Source organism: Saccharomycopsis crataegensis, assembly GCF_037102585.1.
Source record: "Saccharomycopsis crataegensis DNA, jcf7180000000072, whole genome shotgun sequence".
In the NCBI taxonomy this organism is placed as follows: domain Eukaryota; kingdom Fungi; phylum Ascomycota; class Saccharomycetes; order Ascoideales; family Saccharomycopsidaceae; genus Saccharomycopsis; species Saccharomycopsis crataegensis.
In genome coordinates this window covers 950,467-969,947 of record NW_027043819.1, presented here as the reverse complement: position 1 = coordinate 969,947, position 19,481 = coordinate 950,467, and the positions used below count along the sequence as shown (strand labels likewise).

General features: G+C 37.9%; 7 protein-coding genes across 7 annotated transcripts; 2 read left to right on the top strand and 5 right to left on the bottom strand. All coding sequences in view use genetic code 12, as the record gives it.

Moving 5' to 3' along the window:
- Nucleotides 1-197: 197 nt before the first annotated feature.
- On the top strand, nucleotides 198-3,074 carry DASC09_004040 (uncharacterized protein; the record flags this gene model as incomplete). The annotated part of the gene is made up of 1 exon (XM_064994007.1): nucleotides 198-3,074. The coding sequence occupies one exon, from the start codon at nucleotides 198-200 to the stop codon at nucleotides 3,072-3,074; it is 2,877 nt and encodes a 958-aa protein (XP_064850079.1).
- A 1,030-nt stretch (nucleotides 3,075-4,104) lies between these two features.
- DIS3 (exosome catalytic subunit DIS3) lies at nucleotides 4,105-7,059 on the bottom strand (the record flags this gene model as incomplete). Its single annotated transcript, XM_064994006.1, has 1 exon — nucleotides 4,105-7,059. One exon carries the CDS (start codon nucleotides 7,057-7,059, stop codon nucleotides 4,105-4,107), a length of 2,955 nt encoding a protein of 984 aa, XP_064850078.1.
- Nucleotides 7,060-7,604: 545 nt separating this feature from the next.
- Nucleotides 7,605-8,741, bottom strand: DASC09_004020 (NAD(P)/FAD-dependent oxidoreductase; the record flags this gene model as incomplete). Its single annotated transcript, XM_064994005.1, has 1 exon — nucleotides 7,605-8,741. One exon carries the CDS (start codon nucleotides 8,739-8,741, stop codon nucleotides 7,605-7,607), a length of 1,137 nt encoding a protein of 378 aa, XP_064850077.1.
- A 1,016-nt stretch (nucleotides 8,742-9,757) lies between these two features.
- Nucleotides 9,758-12,796, top strand: PFF1 (Pff1p; the record flags this gene model as incomplete). The annotated part of the gene is made up of 1 exon (XM_064994004.1): nucleotides 9,758-12,796. The coding sequence occupies one exon, from the start codon at nucleotides 9,758-9,760 to the stop codon at nucleotides 12,794-12,796; it is 3,039 nt and encodes a 1,012-aa protein (XP_064850076.1).
- A 730-nt stretch (nucleotides 12,797-13,526) lies between these two features.
- On the bottom strand, nucleotides 13,527-15,281 carry DASC09_004000 (SUR7/PalI family protein; the record flags this gene model as incomplete). The annotated part of the gene is made up of 1 exon (XM_064994003.1): nucleotides 13,527-15,281. One exon carries the CDS (start codon nucleotides 15,279-15,281, stop codon nucleotides 13,527-13,529), a length of 1,755 nt encoding a protein of 584 aa, XP_064850075.1.
- A 663-nt stretch (nucleotides 15,282-15,944) lies between these two features.
- DASC09_003990 (uncharacterized protein) lies at nucleotides 15,945-17,489 on the bottom strand (the record flags this gene model as incomplete). The annotated part of the gene is made up of 1 exon (XM_064994002.1): nucleotides 15,945-17,489. One exon carries the CDS (start codon nucleotides 17,487-17,489, stop codon nucleotides 15,945-15,947), a length of 1,545 nt encoding a protein of 514 aa, XP_064850074.1.
- A 388-nt stretch (nucleotides 17,490-17,877) lies between these two features.
- Nucleotides 17,878-19,299, bottom strand: DASC09_003980 (uncharacterized protein; the record flags this gene model as incomplete). The annotated part of the gene is made up of 1 exon (XM_064994001.1): nucleotides 17,878-19,299. One exon carries the CDS (start codon nucleotides 19,297-19,299, stop codon nucleotides 17,878-17,880), a length of 1,422 nt encoding a protein of 473 aa, XP_064850073.1.
- Nucleotides 19,300-19,481: the final 182 nt, after the last annotated feature.

The following is a 19,481-nucleotide window of genomic DNA, read 5'->3' as shown; positions in this document are numbered from 1 at the left end:
ATCCTTAATTTCATGAGGGAGTCTTACAATATTTAATTTGTCACAATATACTCTCATTTCCTCTGGTAACAATAGACATTACTTCTTTAACCAACCACCTTTTTGGCTTTCGGTCTCCTGTGGATGATCACATTGGTAAATATAGGATTCTCTCAACATCATTTTCGGCGGTTACACAATATTGAACATTCCTAGGGATGGATTTTTTTGGTACCAAAGATGAATTGTTGGATGAATTGGAGGAGAAATTTGGCTCAATGGAAACAGATGATCAACTTTGTGATGAATTTTGGAGAAGTGTTGCTACCATCGTGGACATCCAGAAAGGAAATGGTAGCCCTTCTTCATGGGACAGCCCATTGGAATTGAAAAAGTTCTCTTGTTTTGAAAATGTTATTGAAACATTTAATGGATATATCATACACAAAACTAATTTCACTGTAAACGACACAGATAATCGAATAATTCAAAATATGGTTGAGGACTTTTACGACCTGCTTTCCCATTGTTTTCGAACAGAAGCTACAAGACAGAAAAAAAAAAAACAATCAGAATTAATCAGCGAGAGTTTCGGCAATCTCAAAGGAGCTAATGCTCTAAGACGAGAAAATATAAAGAGAATCTTAAATGCTCTTCGCACGAAGGCATTGTTATTAATCAATCCGCCAATGTTGCTACAAGAGGCACACTTTTGTTCAGGAAAAGAGAAGATAACTGAAAGTAGTAGTAGTCAGATAAGATGTTCGAAAGGTTCGAAAGGTTCAAAAAAAAAAGTTTCAAAAGGTTCCGTGTTTCATAATTCAACTTACAGAAAAAATAACATCTACAAATCCCTTCGTTACTGCTTTATTGAAGGGCGTAATGACTTGAACCCGATGATAGAAACATGGATACGTGAGCTTGTCGGTGCGATTGCACAAGCCAGCTCTGAATACCTATTGATTCCCAGGAAGTCATCCCAGTTAGATAATCACTCAAGTGAAGCAGAATTTACTTTAAGCTTATTAGAGACTACATTAAAGCCAACTTTCTTTTTAATTTCCAAAATGATGGAAATCAAGGGGCTTGGAGAAATTGGATTAGTACTTCAAACAAGAATAGACTTTTCTGTTCGTGAAATAGATAAAGTAAAGCATTTTACAAATATTGTTGATATCACTGTTAGAAGCCAACATGGAAAAGAATTTCCTATTGAATTGAAACTTCCGTCATTAGCACAACATCTTCAAAGAATTAAAGAAGGTTATTTTTGCACAGGGGAAAAGACCAGTAAGGAATTCTTCACAAAAATGAAACATTTAGCCAACTTATCATCACAAGTCGTATACCAGGCAATATCGGGACACTCTATAGGCGGAGTGTTAACAGACACTCAAAGCTTCCTTCTATTTTGTTTTGATCTTTCAGAGCTTCAGAAAAACCAAGAGCTCCAGGGGAAATTGCGAAAATATGAGCAATCCAAGGACAAGCAGGAAACTGAGCGTTTAGCTTGTGAAATCGAGATTTTCATTGATAATCATTTGGAGAGAGTTATTAGGAATCACCCCTTCAAAACTCCAGACACAATTAATATTACCCAAATTGACATGAAAACATTATGTCTAACAAATGACGCAATGTCAGAAAATGATTTTTCTATCACCTTGAAATTGTTGGTATTCATTTATAAGGTGATAGTGATGAACATTGAGCATCAAACATTGATACGGTTCTTTTATGACAGACTTCTTCAGAAGCTTCTATTGAGCACTAGAGAGAAATTGCAAATAATCAAGAATGGCCAGAAAGTAATAGTCCTATTTTATAAATTTATTTTCAAAGAAGATCAACGAGCAGGAAAATTATTCCAGACGGTATGTCCAGACCTAGAATTCTTGGAAAAGCAAAAAAAAGATTGCAGCAAGGCATGTAAGGTGTTTCATTCCAAAAACTCTTGGAGATATGAGAAATGCTTAAAATTAAAGGATTTGGAAGTCGAAGAAATTTTGTCAGGAGAAAAAATTGGACAGCGTCTCAGCACAGTGTTGAAAGTACTAAACAAAGACAAGTCACATAGCGTTATCAAGTTGTTAGATGTACATCGGATTTATGACGGATCGGAGGAGTCTGAGGAGTGTGAGGATGGGTTCGCAATCGGGTACAAAGTTGAATTGACAATAGATCTCTTTTTTAATGAACTTCTCTGCTATTTGCTATTGTCGGAGAAGAATGTCACACCAAAGCTTGAATCTTTTGGCGTCCTCGAAAATGAAAAATATGAATCATTAAAATCAACCGATTTGAAAAGTTTTGCTCCACTTTCCACTGATCAGACGTACCTCTGTGGATTATACATAAAATTGAATTTAATCAAGGGAAATCCACCGTGCAGTTATAATCACTATGATGTTTTGTTAACTTTCTTTGTGGCCATGAGAAAACTTGTTTGCATGCACCAGAACAAAGTTTTCCACGGAGACATCAAGAGAGGCAATGTCAAAATGATTAGCTATTGGGAGTACGAAAAGAAAATATTTGATTTTTTCTTCTTGGACTTTGGTATTTCAATTGCCAAAATAAATATGAATAGTGAAGATGGTAGCAATGATCTGTCTGATAACCTATTCTTCAACAAACTTGTTCTGAATCCTGAACAAAATATTTCCAGTATCGTGAGAAATGATATAAACCTGACAGTACAGGTATTTGATCTATTGACTGGAAAAGCGAAATACTCAAAAAAATTAATTGCTGGTACTCTAAAATCCCACGTTAAGAATCTAGATGAATGCATTGAGGCAGTCAGCTTGGAGATATCAAAAGTTGGGCAACTAGGGCCAAAGAGGCAAAAGAGGCAAAAGAAGGACTGTTTCAGTGAAGAGTCCGAGCTAGCTCAAAAAGAAGAAAAAAGGAAAACTTTTACTGAATTGAAAACACTTTTTTCTTCGATTTTAACAATACTTCATCCAATTACTGCTGTATCAAGTTTCAATGATTTGGCTGACACGGTAATTCGCGCTCGTCTAGATTTCCCTAGTACTGATATTCGATCTCATTATTGTGAATCTATCAAGAAGATTTTAAATTTCTCTTGATGCTGCCCCAACCTATTATTCTTTTTTCACGTATTTCTCCATTACGTATCTGTACTATGATCCTCCAAATAATATATTGAAAGTTTGACATAGTTGTAGATTTTACCCAGCATGAACTTTTAATGAAGACACCTACTTGGCATTCTCAATACTAAATACACTAACTTGGTGGTTCAGGTGATATTCTATTACATCCAACATATATATATATATATATATCATAACAAGTACATATATAACATAATAAATATATATATAACATAACAAGCACATATATAAAATAACAAATATATATACAACATAACATATATAGATCACATATTTTGTGGAAAAAATGTCAAAGAGAAAAAAAATACTTTTAGAATCCACATAGAAGAGGAGTGAAAGGATGCTAAATAGAGGAAAATACATCTATTGATAATGAGAATGTTAAATTAAATATCCACTTCGGTTAAATGATATTTCACATTGAATTGTTTGTAATGGTTTCGGTTACGTCTTTAGAACGGAAAGTGATAGTTAATGTATATTAAAGTAGAATAAAATAAAAGAATAGGTAAAATAAACCTTATTTATAGGTGAGAAAAGGAAATGGGACAACAAGATGAAAAGAGTAAGAAGTAAATAAAGATGTCGGAGATAAGAAATAATAGAGAGACAAGGATTGGTGGAATAATAGAATGGAATTAATAAGAAAAGAAAAAAGTAGATCATTACATTGTTGATAATGAGATTATTGCGATAACAATAATAGTCAATCATGACAAAAATGGGAAAAATTCACTAAAAATCGCAAATTATCACAGAAAGTACACCACAAAATACTATTACAGAAATATTAGTGTTTGTTTTCTTCAAAACATAATATCCAGATAATTGCAGAAAGAAGTATATATATATATATATATGTATATACCGGCGACAAGATACACTAAAAAAAAATAAAGGAAAATTATATTTTAATATACATTAATAATAATAGAGAGTTTAAATAATAAAAAAGTAATGACAAACGATATATTCATCACTTTCAAACAAGAACCAATTGGGCCTTACGTTTGCTAGTGGCAGGATCCAACACTGACTTGATTTGCACATTCACATGTTCAAACACGCTAATTGTCTTAGCATCACCATTCTGATCCTTGAAACTCAATGAGAAATTCTCATCGTCGAATTTCGCAGAATTAGCATCCCCCAACACTTCCAACTTGATCAACCCTTCAATACCGAACTTTGGCACTAATACCACAATCCCATTAGAGAACACCTTGATGATGTACCCTTCTTGGGTGTCGTTATTGTTGTTCTTCATCACTTGCCCCACGTAATATTCAATACTGGCTCTTCCCGCAAATTGGGCATTTCTATGACGTTTGTTGATGTTTTTACAAATCAATTCCATCTTATCCTTATCACGATGACTGAAATCCAACGATTCGTACCCGATAGCCGCTGCCAATTGTCTATGGGCCACCACATCACAATAACGACGAATTGGTGAAGTGAAATGAGTATAAATCTCCGATGCCAACCCATAATGTCTGAATTCTCCATAACTGAACATTCCCGATGGGAAATATTCCGCCGCCATCATGCATCGGGTGGCCATGATACGTAATAAAGTGTTGAAGTATGGATCTTGTGGATCAACACACCGGTCCAAAGAATCAGCAAGGGCTTTCGACGAGTCCAAAGAAATTGACATGTTTTTACGGACTCTTAACATCTCATTCAACACTTCAAAGTTTGTGGCCGGTGGAGCAGCGTGTCTTCTGAGCATTGCAGTTTGTGGGAATGCATCATAAATTTTCTTCGCCACAGAAATGTTCGCCAACAACATGAATTCTTCAACCAAAGAATTGGTGGCTAATAATTTCTTGATTTCCACTTCACCAGGATCAGCAGTCTCACTATCCATATGCACCTTGACTTCGGGACTGGCAAGGTTCAACGCACCGGCGTCCAATCTTTGTTGTTTGAGTTTGATAGAAAGATCCAAAAGCGCTCTCATCCCTTTGGTCAAATCATCTTGTTGACTGGCATCATCGATTCGAAGCTGGGCTCTTTCATAAGAAAATGCTTCACGAGATCTGATGATCGATTTATGGAAATTGGTATCGATAATATTGGCATCATTATCCAAGGTCCAGATCACAGAAAATGCAAATCTATCAACATAAGGCTTCAACGAACAAAGATCAGTACCCAATAATTCTGGCAACATATCAATACGCTTGTCCACAAGATATACAGAAGTACCTCTGTAAGCACCCTCAGCATCCAATGGAGTATTTGGTTTGACAAAATTTGTCACATCGGCAATATGCACCCCAACTTCCCAATTACCATCTGGCAATTGTTTGGCATGCAAAGCATCATCAATATCCACACATCCAGGAGGATCGATAGAACAAACCAACTTGTCTCTGAAATCTTTTCTTTTCTTGATGAATTCATCGCCATCAAGTTTTGTTGGAACTTTCCAATCATGCCCTTCTTTAGGCAAACATTCCAACACCTTCTTACTGAATGGCTTGTATTCCACACTGTGTTCGAGCAATAACGCCTCGGTTTCTGCTTGCACCGATTCAATCGCCCCTAAAGATTTAACAAAATGACCTTCTGGGTACTTGGAGGTACTAGGCCAAGAATCAACCGCCACCACAATTCTTTGACCTAAAAGTTCGCCAGCTTTTCTGGTACGAATTCTGATCTTTGGCAAAGATCTGTCCATCAATATTACAAAACAGTTTCTTGCAGCATTAGAAGTTCGTGAATCTTTAGCCACAGAATTTTCGGAAATTTGACCGACATAGAACCGCCAGCTTCTTTTAGTGATCCCAACAATTTTTGCGGTTGGTTGGATCCTCGTCGAACTTTCTTCCGAAGACGCCTTTTGAGCTTCTTTGAGCAAGAACAATCTTTCTTTGTCCGATATTATTTCATTTGGAGAATCACCATCCTCGGCATTATCATTAGCATCCATGTTTTCTTCCTCGACAATCTCGTTGGATGGGGTCTTCCATTTGGACTTTGGAAGTAATTCCACAACTACTTGGTCGCCATTAAAACTTCTATTAAGATTTTCTCTACCCATAATAATCAATGGTTTCTTGAAAGAAGGCACCGATATCGTCCCTTCAAGGAAATTGTAAGAAGATATATTGATCAGGCCCTGGTATAAAGTTCCATTCTTGATACCCCCCATCAATCTAGCAGTGGTGTAATAATCTGGGAACTTCGTCTCTTTCTTATGGCTGAAAGATGGTCCATCTTCCATATTTGGCACGAAATCAAGCAAATCTTCTCCGTTAGGCAAATTAGTAACGTAATCCACCAAAGAATCCGCCATGATACCGGCACCCGCCGCAGCATCTCTATTTTTCTTATCATTGCAAACGAAAACAACATTTATTTGTTTGACCTTCTTGTCTCTATGCTGGTTCAAATGTTTTTGGAAATAATCGCAGCATCTTCTAATGGCCCTATCATTTCTATCATTGATGGTCTCATTCAAGAGTCTGCTGACAAAAGTATCTTCACTGAATTCATTATGAAAAACCGCAAATCTTTTCTCATCTGATTTGCACAATGCTCTCAATCTGGTATAAATTGGGAAAGATCTGTTTCTCACTTCTTCCAATACGGTTTGTGGAACAATCACATCACAGAATGCATCCTTATTTTCGAGTAAATCAATCGCCAAAAGCACAATATTGGTATCAAGCACCACATAATGGTGGCCATATTTCTCAGCGTATACTGGGCTGTCTGATAAAACGAAATTTGGGTACTGATTGTTAGCGTCTGGCTTAACAATTTCCGGGCATCTTGTACAAGCCTTGGAGTAACATGGAATATCGTCTCTCAAGTAATGTTCGCTAACAACTTTGGTGGCACCACCATTTCTGGAACGAACAAAGACTTTCTGGGTGACCGTTAGACCGCTAGCAAGTCTCTTCTTTGGAATAACCGTGGACATTGTTAGTAGAATAGCAATAAATAGATGGGATTATTAATTAGAATATTATAAATTTTGCATTCACAGAATTTTTTTTTCTTTCAGTCTCTAAACTGGCACGTGATGGTGGTGGCTCCAATGCGACGGAGCTTTCTGGCTCAGTATTGTATGAGACATCTAATAATAACCAGACAAATGATGGGGATTTTTGGGGGGAAATCTTTTTTTTTTATTATTATTATGAATTTAGATTATGCCTTTTCCATATTTCGGCAAGTTAGGTTAATTGTGGTCCATCAGCAACAATAGATTGAGATGACTTATACAGCACGCAGAAACTTTGTAAGATTACAGTTATCATTATAGTTATTCTATGTTCCTCATGAGGTATGGAATTTCATATATGAGAGACTCTAGATTCCATCTATATCATTGATAAACTTAATAATCTATTATTGAGCTAGATATAGTACTCATATCTTACAATTAAGTAGACCAAGTGCCTACTAGTCATTATTAATGAATACTTTCAAATTTCTAATACATTATATCACTCTAAACAATAACTAGGCAACCTTCCCAACAATATCTTCGATTTTCTCATTAAACAAATGAGTGCTTTTCATTCTAACAATCAAAAACTCAGGGATCTTTACTGCGCCAAAAAATGGAATTGGAGCTTGGCCAACCCCGACTTCAGGACCTATGGATGCCGCGACAGCTAGTGGTTTGACAACAAACTCCTTTAATTGTGAGGTGTTTCCAGAAATGACCGATTGCACATTTTGCTTCAAAACTTGAGCATGATCATCCCTGTAAATAATCCTTTTACCTGGGGCATCGTTGATGTCACCAATGGCAAAAATGTTTGGATAGTTCAAAGTCTGTAAGGTTTTCTGGACCTTAACGAACCCTCTCCCGTTAGTTTCCAAACCGGATAATGTGGTTGCAGGAAGATTGGCAATAGGACCGGTACAATTGTAATAAAGGTCGACGTTTTCAATGGTTGAGTCGGATAATTTCACGATGGTTGAGTCGGCTTTCTCGTCGTAATCAGCCTTTTCATTGAAAATTAGCTTTATGTTCATATTTTGCAAATAATTTCTAGAACTATTTCTAAGACTGTCCAAGTAACTAGAATCAAGAACATTTTCGGGACTTGAATGGATACAAATCACTTCTTTTTCACCGCTGGACAACTGGTCTTTGAATTTGTAACCCAATTCCCCCGCTAATTCTAAACCAACGAAGCCCAAACCGCCAATCACCACTTTTTTAGCGGCATTCAACTTTGCTGCTTCGCTTTCGATATATTTAGCCATGGAGTCAACAGAGGCCCCGAAATTCTGGGTGGCGATCGGATTGCCCCATTTGGAACCAGTGGCGAGGATAAGAACATCGTGAGGAACGGTTTCTTGTTGACCGGCTTTGGTGATGATTTTACATTCTTTAGTATCAAAGTCGATAACTTCCTTAATTTGAATCAAATTGACTTTAGGAGCAATGATTTCCGATAATGGTCTGGTGATATCTTTGCTAGAAAACCCACCTACGACAAGTCTATGGGTGGCTGGCAAGTTATAAGCAAAGTCTCTATCTGCTAGTAAAGTGACTTGATATTCTGGATAGGTCTTGGTAAGTAAGTTTGCCGCGTGGTTTCCGAAACTTCCAGCCCCGATAACTGTGATTTTTGGTGATGCCATGATGGATATTCAGTGGGTAGATATTAGGGTGATCAAGTAATAAGTGAAGAACAATTATGGGCTGATGAAGGGACAAATAATAAAGAATGAGGCTTGCTGGAATATGGTGGAATATTGAATATTAAATAGATTTCCAAGGCAAGCAAAGTGGAATAAAGTGCACTAAATGATTGTTATTGGGACGATCCGCGGTTTGGATGCACTAGAGGGAGTTTACACAATAATTACAAATACAGTGCTTTCATTTTTTATTCGTACCAACCACCGGAAATGTTCATACCAGTGGCAAAAAATAATTCATACCGACCCCCGGTATTTTTCGTACCACCGCAGCGGGATTTATTCAGACCATCTAAGAAAAATAGTTCATACTATTGCACTTTAATTATTCATACCAACAGTGCTACTATTAATATTATTATAGATATCAGGCTTTGTAGAAAGTAGCACAGAATTATGGAAAAAATGAGTATAATTTGATTAAACTGAGTAGCTTAGAGGCTTATAGAGCCAGTCACATAAAAAAAAGAAAGGAATTAATATGAACTTTATATACTGTTGGTATGAATAATTGAAGTGCAATAGTTTGAACTATTTTTCTTAGATGGTCTGAATAAATCCCGCTGCGGTGGTACGAAAAATACCGGGGGTCGGTATGAATTAATTTTTGCCACTGCTATGAACATTTCCGGTGGTTGGTACGAATAGAAAATGAAAGCACTGTAACCCCAGAATCAATTGCAGGGGGGTGGTAGTGGGTGGAGGGTTTTACCTCAATGATGGCACCTTTGGCATATAACAACAGCCTTGGCCACACACACACACACACACACACACACACACACCGGAGATAACAAACTTGACTTGATATTAACCTGGCCGATATTAATCTTATTAGTGCTCCTCCATGGACGGCTGTCTCATCTCAGAATTGTTAATAATTTCATCCATGATCACGTGCAGATATCACCAAAACCAACCTGAAATCGGCGTCTAATTAGCACCACCAACCGTCGATGAACTATTGCAATTCTCAGTTTCTGGCTCTGTGTGTCTCTCAAAAAAACAACAACAACACCATGGTCAATAAAAGATTGAGCCAGCTATCTGGCTTCTTTAGCGAGATTTTCAAGTTCAGGAAAACATCGCTAACTTTAGTGGCGATTATCACCTACATTGTTGTGTTCATCATCGATGGCTACGCCGAATACTCCGCCCTTCAAGTCCCAGTCCCCGAACCTTTCCATTTGACCAGCAGTTGGTACGATTTACAGAAAATATCTGAGAAGCCCCATCCTTTCACCTCTCATGCCAACGACGAAGTGTTTGATTATATTTATGACCGAGTGAACTATTATGCGGCTAGAGACCCAACGTTAGTCGAAGTGGCATCAGATAAGGGCAATAGTTCACTTTTCAAACAAAGAGACGTGTTCAATGACAGCTCTGTTGATTCGAGAATTATCTATTTTGAATCTGGCAACATTCTCGTGAAAATTAAAGGGTCAGACCCAACATTGTCAGGGGTGTTAGTGTCGGCACACTATGATAGTGTAGGGACCAGTTATGGTACCACTGATGATGGTATGGGAATTGCTTCAATGTTGGGTGTTTTGGATTACGTCACTACCAATACTATCCAGCCAAAAAGAGATATTGTCTTCAATTTTAACAATGACGAGGAATTCGGATTACTTGGAGCAACGGTGTTCTTCCATCATCCTTGGTCACAGTCCGTGGAATATTTCATAAATTTGGAAGGTACTGGTGCCGGTGGAAGAGCTATTTTGTTTAGAGCCTCAGACTACGGTATTGCGAAATATTACAAGCATGTCCCATCGCCATTTGCCTCATCGATATTCCAAGAAGGATTCAGTAACCGGGTGGTGGGCAGTGAAACTGATTACAAGGTATATCTTCAAAATGGTTTGAAAGGTATGGATATTGCATTCTACAAACCAAGATCCTTGTATCATACGTATAGAGACTCGATTTCCACCACTTCCAAAGGATCTTTATACCATATGTTGAGCAGTACTCTAGGGGTACTTGAGGCGCTTGCCAATGAGGAAATCATTGAGAATGATGAGAGTGCCGCGGTTTATTTCGATATTTTCGGCAAATGGTTTGTCATTTTGTCAATTAATACCTTGTACACTTTGAACATTATTTTGTTGGCAATTATCCCGGTTATTATTATTGTCCTAATGATTGTGGTTTTAGGAAGAGGCACCTGGAGAATTACCGATTCCAAGCTCTCTGCAATTTTAAGATTGCCTATCAGTATGGAAATTTCTTGTATGTTCACTTTCTGGATAAGCGATTTAATTCAACGCAAAAACCCCTTAATTTTGTCGCTTAATTACAATATTGTGTTGATCATTATGACCTCGACATTTGTGTTGATCAACTACATCATTTTAAATTTTTTCAACAACGTTTGGAAAATCCATGACCAAAAATTGATGGTACTCTTAGAGTTAACCTTATTTTTTTGGTGGTGGACGATCGTCGCAACAGTTAGAGCGGCTCCTCCAAGTGTCAATACTGGGGAATGGATTTTCACGTTATTGTATGTTTTGTTCGGTATCAATAGCATATTTGGATTGCTTAGTCTTTCAGTTAAGAGTAGACCAGAAAGCCCTGTGATTGTTGTTTATGATCCTGTTGAACAATATCATGAAGACGAACAAGCTCATGAAGAAAATGTTGATTATGAAGAAGAAGATAATGTTGATGAAATAGATATTGAAGAGGAAGCAGAAGAAGCTACCGAATCCTCGCCATTAATCAGCAGATCTGAAATTCCTCAACACGCTGCTGCTCTTTCTAAAAAACTCAAGCAAAAATTTATTGACTCTTTGAATTATGATTGGTCGATCCAATTTTTCCTTTTGGTGCCAATTAGTGTCTATTTTGTTTATTTCAATGGCCATGAATTGTTACAAGCCACTTATCAGAATTCTCACGATGGAACTAAATCCATAGACCAAGTATTCTTATTTTTGAAATACGTTGCCATTGGCCTTGGTATTCCTCTTTTACCATTTGTTCATAAATTGAACTACGTGATACGATTTGCATTACTTGCCATCATTATTTTTGGGTCGATTGTTGCTACGACGATTTTCCCATTCAGTTTTAATAATCCATTGAAAGTTTCGTTTTATCAAAATATTGATTTAGATAATGGTTCATTGCCGGTGGTGAATGTTGCTGGTAGTGCCTCGTATATCAAAAGTTATTTGCAAGATCTTCCAAGTTTGAAAAACACCGATGATACTCCAGCCATCACTTGTGTGCCATCATATAGAGCTGGTCAAGAGATTTGTTCATACGTTGGGGCTGATCCAAATTTGATCAACAATGCCACCGGAAAAACCCAATTCGAAGATATGTTGAGTTACACCGTGATCAAGAACACTAATACTGACAATACTGGAAATAAATCGCCGTATGAACCATACGAAGCGGATTTTTATATCAATGTGAAGGATAATAGACATTGTGTATTAGGATTTAACACCACAAAATACTCGTCTTTCAAATATGGTAAATCGCCATTACGTCTATTGACTATCTATCATGATGATGAACACAAAAATGTCGGGGTTAATGCTTCATCCTCGATGGCAAATTCTGAAGAGGTTTCCTTTAATGCATTGCCAACCGGTTACCTGAAGGATAAGCAAGGTAATGAATATTTCAAATGGTTCAAAGGGATTGATCAAATCCAACTCCATAAATACGATTGGGATCAAGAATACTACCATATTGGACTCCAATGGATCCCAAGGTGGTTTGACGATGAGGAAGAGGATGATGACAATCAAGATGGATTGAACGATAATGATAATGATGATCCAAGCTTGAGCAAATTGGGGGTGACGGTAGAATGTTATTGGGGGGAATACGATACCCAAGTAAAAGTGGGTGATGAATTGGTCCGGGTGTTGCCAGCATTCGATGAGTTGATGCAATATAGCCCAGAATACATCATTTACACCAAAGCGTTGCCAGGATTGGTGAAGATTAAAAAGTACATTGAATTATAATGGAAATTTTTGTTCTCCCCAAATATATACATTGTCTGTTTTAATATTTTTTTTTTTTTTTTTCATTATTATTATTATCATTATTATTATTATTATGTTTTTCTCAGTTATTTTTAAGTAGTTTTCATCCCGGTTTTGCTTATTATCATTATTACTATTATTATTATTATTATTATTTTTCATTCTCTTCACAAGTCATTTTTCAGTATATGGATGGACCATCTTTTACATCCAAGATTCTTTCATATCTCACATCACAAAGAATCCCCTCAGAATGATCAGTCAATTCTTGAATATTATAAATGGTTGTCATTTACGACAGATTTAAGAAACTTACAAAGAAAAAGAAGGAACACAGTAATAAGGCATGTAGCCAGTTTGACACAAATCTATTTAAACAATCTAAAGGTCTTTGACAATTCTAACTAATACTAGCTGAAGAAGCATGAAAAAATAAATAAATAAATAAATAAAAAAAATAGTAGGAAAAAAAAAAGATAAGAAATTGAAGATAATATATTTAAACGGAATAATAAGCCAAATCCCATAAAATTGAGAGAGAAAGAAGTTTGACGACGAGAAATGAGAAAATAAAATATATAGACCGGAAAAATAAAATAAGATAAAGCAATCAATGAACCAAATTTTTCTAACTAACAAATAAAAAAAAAACAAGCCAATACGACACACATAAATAAAAAGAGGAGGAAAAAAATACCACCAAAATCAATCATCTAAGATTGTATGGACTATCGCCGCTCAATGATGCTGGGGTCACAATTCCAGCATTCACACCTGGTCTTTTGTAACCACCGCCTGGGTTAGTTCTACCGACAGGTCTTTTGAAATTAGGCCTTGGACGACCAGCGTTTCCTAAGCTGAATTCAGGGTTGGAGTTCAAAATGATATCAGATTTAGAAGGGCCTTTCTGTTGTGGAGGTCTTTGAGGTTGTTGTGGAGCATATCCCCCAGCTTGGGAACCATTGTACAGTGAGCCGCCATGCTGAGATTCACCATACTGAGATCCCCCATTCTGCTGATTATTTGGTTGGAATTGTTCACTGTTTTGCTGGTACCTTTGATTATTTGGTTGGAATTGTTGATTGTTTTGCTGGTACCTTTGATTATTTGGTTGGTACTGTTGTTGATTATACTGATTACCTTGTTGTTGTTGTTGTTGTTGTTGTTGTTGTTGTTGCTGATATGTCTGTCCACCTGGTTGAGAATTTTGATAGTACAAAGGATTGGCAGGTCTTTGAGATACGCTAGTGAAATCGGAATTGTTGTCAAGCCCATCAAAATCTTCTTCAATTGGCCCATTGTTATTTACATCATTGTAATAACCATCATTTTCATAATAGTTGTTTGATGGTTGTACGCCTTGACCGGTGATACTATCAGGGTAAACAGAGCTGGCCATTCTGGTTTGAGAAGAAACCATTCTATTTTGGTTGTATGGGACGGAATTGGGAGGTTGTTGAACGACATTCGAAGGACCTGGGAATTGCTGTTGAGACTGGCCATTGTTGGCACTGTGGTACAGATTATCGCTACCACTGATATCATCATGGAAGCCGGGTTGAGGTACTGGGGTGAAATTGAATTCGTCGCCAGATGGGTAAGGGGTGGTTTTTGAATGCGAAGAGTGAGGAGGAGGAACTGGAGGTAAGAAATTATCACGAGCCGTGAAATCGGTTGGCGCAACATTTTCAAAACGGTTACTTTTATTTTCAAAATATGAATCATCATTGACGGATTTTGTGGTGGTTTTGAATGCACCGTATTTTTTTTCGTCATCTTCATCATCATCTTCATCGTCTTTAACATCATCAATGAAAGTCTGTGCTGGAGGAGGTTGAGGGATCGACGCATAATTGCTGAAAAGGTTATTATTATTGTCGACTTTATCGATCATGACGCCACGGTCTTCTTCATCACTGTCGTAAGCATCGTTTTCTCTGCTGGAAAACGCCATGGCCATAACTATGAAGACCACTGATACTAAGGATAAAGCTGCCGAGGCAATCAAGATCCAACTTCCGTAGGTGACGTGGGGATAAAATAATAAGAAGCTAACGATACACACCAAAGCGGCCAACAAAAAGGCTATGATGGTGACCACCAACTCAACCACCAAGAAACCTGAAGTCAAACAGAAATGGGATATGATGGCCAAGATCAAGGTGACAAGGGCAAAGAAACAGGCAATAGGGATGATGATCAATAACTTTGAAAGGGTAGATCTGGCAGAGGTTCCCATGATCCAGTCTGAGGCATCTCCTATTTGGGAAGCGTCATAAGTGGCGGCAGCTTTCGAGCAGGTAAAAGAGTCGGTACAGTAACCAAGGGTTCCAAAGATTATACCGTTTACTTTGGCAAGCGACAACAGTCTGGTGACTGGGACAGTGATGGTAGCCACCAAAAGAATAGCGAATGACGCTAGTTGAAAAACCACTGGGGCAGAATGGAAGCCGGCAGTTGGCATTATTGGTGGAGGAGGACACAGAATATAAAAAGAAGATTAGAGATAATGTGCCAACAGTAACAGAAGAGAGCAGAGATAAAGATTGATAAAGGGGATCCCTATTTTGCTGAAACGGGAAAGGGATGGGGAATGATAAAGTTTTTGTGTGTTGTTGTTTTTTTTTCCTTTTTTTCACCATTGCAAGGGGGCGAAGAGAACGATACGCGGCGTAGTTTTTTTGGCTTTTTTGTTTTTGTTTACTGAGCCTCCCCCCGACTAGTTGTTTATGTTTAAGGCGATGGGAGAGTGGGGATGACTACACAACAGGTGTTCTACGGTGGCATATCTGGACAGTATATACGGTTTATTATACCGATATATATATATATATATATATAGCGTTCTATTATCATATATTATCTCTTATGCCTTATCTTTGATAAGAAACCCCGAGCTGGTTGGTGGCTTCACGTGGTCGCGTGAATATTCACGTGATATTATAAACACGTGCTTTGCCATGTGACACTGGCTAATAACCTCGACAACCCTCCCAGTTATGGCCATTTTCCCTCTGTTTCTCTGTATTTGCATTCAGATTTCCTGTATCTATATTACCATGTCCTAAAAGCCGCGAATGAAGTTATAATAGTGGGGGATAAGGGGGAAAAAAAAGAGCATTTGTACCTACAATCCCAATTTCCTTTTCAACGCTTTCATCCTCGGTACTGTTCTCTTTCTATGTCTTTTGAAATATCTATACACTTGATCAGTGGACAACCCCGTGATGTCTTTCAAATTGGAAAGTTCAAAGCGATTAGGAAACGGGTGATCGAGATGAAGGTATAGCCATTTCAAGAGAACAAGATGCACCGCCGTCGGATGTTTGGCGGAATGTTCTGGTAGAAAATTGGTCAACGGAAATCCATACTTCCTTTCAAACTCAGAATCACTATCGAGATTCGAAAACGATGAGCCAGAATGATTTGAGGAATCAGAGCTTGAAGAATCATCAGATTCATAATCCCTTGAAGACTTATCAATTTCAGAACGCCTCACATTATCCAAGCTTTTATCATCATCCTCGTCGTCATCTTCTACTTCATCTTCTCCATCATCTTTATTATCTTCTTCTTCATCTTCATCATCACCATCATCATCATCATCTTCTTCTTCTTCTTCTTCTTCTTCATCATCATCGTCATCATCATTCTCCTTCTTCTCCTTTACAACATTACTTAAATTACCTTTATCCCTCACTTCATTATCTACTCCTTCTGCTTCTTCATCTTCGTTCCACCAATTCTGTTGTTTCATATGTCCCTGCTCTTCTGGTGCTTCTTGATGAAAATCATCATACCAACCAAGTGAAAGCGGTTGAGTATACCCTCCACCATCGGCATTTCCCGACCAATTTATTCGATTATCTGCTTGCATCAACCCCAAGGCATGACTCATTAAATATCGATCTCTTCCTCCCCCACGACTCATTGTCATTTTAGGAATGAATGGACATGGACCATTTTCCACCGCTTTAATGGGTCTTGTCGGAACCCCATTCTCATCTAATGAACGTCTCTTCCTGCTAAAATAAAAGAAAAACTCAAACTGGTGTCGCTTCAACTGCTGCCGGTACAACAATTCCATAAAATACGTTGATTTATTCAGTACCCAAGGGGCAAAGAATTTGGCCAAAAAAAACTTTTCTGGGTTCAATTTCGCAAATTCCTTATCGAATGCTTTTGACGAGATAGTGTAATCTTTGGCCTCCCCGGTCAATGAGTTGACAGCCGTCAATTCAAAGCACAAATCCCAGGCAAAATGATTCGAATCACATATTTGGGACCCGTTCAACGGACATTCAAACCCCACTTGTAAAGAATGATCCACCACCACACTAGGATAGGTGATCTCCGTCGGCTGGATGAAATTATCATTGACGTATCGACAAAACTCCTTGTGTTTCTCTTGCAAATCAAGCTCATCGTCATATTCGTGTTGATATCGATTATTGAAAAAATTCTCCACCAACGCCTTTTCCCCTATCGATGGTGCGGGAAACCCATTGATGAGAATCGTTGAGTGACATTGGGTACACTTGGGAAGCAAAAAAACATTGGTAAGACCGGTTATTTCTCCATGGATCGCAAATGGAGGCATTCGATCCCTCACTGGAGGTAAATGTGGATATTGGCTTTGGAATCGCTCTTTTTGTTTTCTGGTGACAGGCATACTTTTTATATGTTGTTATTTTTATATTTTTGGCTATGTTTTTTGATTTCTCATTAGAGGAAAAATTAAACGCAAACTTTTTTGATTAAAAGGCAATTGGCATTAGAATAGTAACTGAAACAAATATATTACAAATAGTGATTGAGTGATTTGGTAAACAACTAACTAATATGAGTCCCAGTTGATGCCGTTGAATCGCGACACGAAAAGTGTTTTTTTTTTTTTTTGGTTGAATTTTCTTCCGTTTTGGGGGTGACGGGATGGCTCTGTGTATATTTACACAAACTTTTCAATTTCTATCGTTATTCTATCAGCACTTATATTAGCTATTATTGTATAATATATGTCATTTTCCCTACCACTCAGAAATACTTTTTCAGTAGTACATTCACTCACTTCCCATTTTGCTTTCTCTAATTTTCCACAACTTCTCAAAGCTTCTCTTTTGATGGTAGTGGAACCACGACAGGAGCCTCCTTTTATCAAGCCCCGTGAGCTGCTGTAACTGATACAACTCCAAATCTAACGGGTATGGGTTATCAAGATGGTCATATAGCCACGTAAACAACGTCATCTGAATATCACGCGAGAAAGTTCTAGCATTGTTCAACGCCGCTACAGACATCACATCCTCAAGTGCGAAAGGAGCATTATCTGAACTTGGTAGTTTTCTGGATTTTTTCCGTTTTGATACATCTCGAAGGTTTTCGAGTTGTCGTGGCTTGAATGTCAGCCGCCTACCCAGGCTTCTTTCTCCCCGTCGTTCTCTAGAAATCTTGGGACTCCTACTACTGGGTCTCGATATCCTTGAAGTGAGTTTTTGATTTCGCAGAGCAGGCCTCTCATTAGACGATGATTCCTCATCGATATCTTCTTGCTCCGATTCTTCTGCGCCAATATCCCGTATCTTTTTAACATTTTGCCATCTGACATCATCATCGAATTCATACCGGTCATTTCCATTCCATCCTATTGTAAGGGGTTTAGTTCCATCATTCTCAGTGGTCGGCTGGGGACGCAACCCAGCAAAATTTTCACATTCGTAACCATGGTAAATGGCAGGGTCCGTTCCATACACCAAAACCCTTGCCACAAATGGGAATTCACTTGCCTCGATCTTTTTCACCACTTTTTCTGAACCCTCCATAAGATGGAAATAAAAGCTATTATCCTTACCTTCAATGATCCCCAATATCTGCCATAAATACAACGTTTTGTTCAATATCCAAGGGGCGAAGAATTTCTCCATTTGAAACTGGGGTGAGGGATCAAATTGATCGTTTCGTAGTCTAGTGATCTGTTGATCTAATACTCGTGAGGGAACGATTAAAATAGTTTCTAAGAATGTTAAAGAGTCCCGGATCGCAAGTTTTAACGAAAAATCCCAAACGAAATGATTTGAAAGACATTGTTCATAATTCGGGCACCGGAAATACAATTGTAGCGATGAGTTGATCTTGGTGATTGGTACTTTGAAATCCGCCCACTCTTCATCTCCCTTCTCATTCGATGATGAATCATGAAACCCTACAAAATTCTGGGAGACGTAATTTAAAAACATCCGCTGCTTGGTCCTACCATCAAACGCATCCATGTGTAAATCATCATTCATGTTATCCCTAATGATCGCCTCGGCATTGGCAATGAACTGACACACTAGCTGAGACTCACGAATAGCTTGAGCTTTGGAGTCACCATTGTGGATTATTGCATTACAATTCACGCATCTGGGTAGAAGATACACATCTTTTAGATTGGCGATTTGCCCATGGATCGCGAAAGGAGGCATGGTGCCCTTTATTGAAGTCATTATTTGTGGTGTCTGATAGGGAAGAAAGACTAAAAGAACGTTAAATATTTTAAGCACAGGGAAATGGGAGAGGAACACAAACAACGATAGTAGCTAATATAGTGTCCCTATGTTGAAATTACGGGACAAGTTTTGGCATACTTTAGAGGTACTGTCGATTTTATTTTTTTTTATTTTTATTA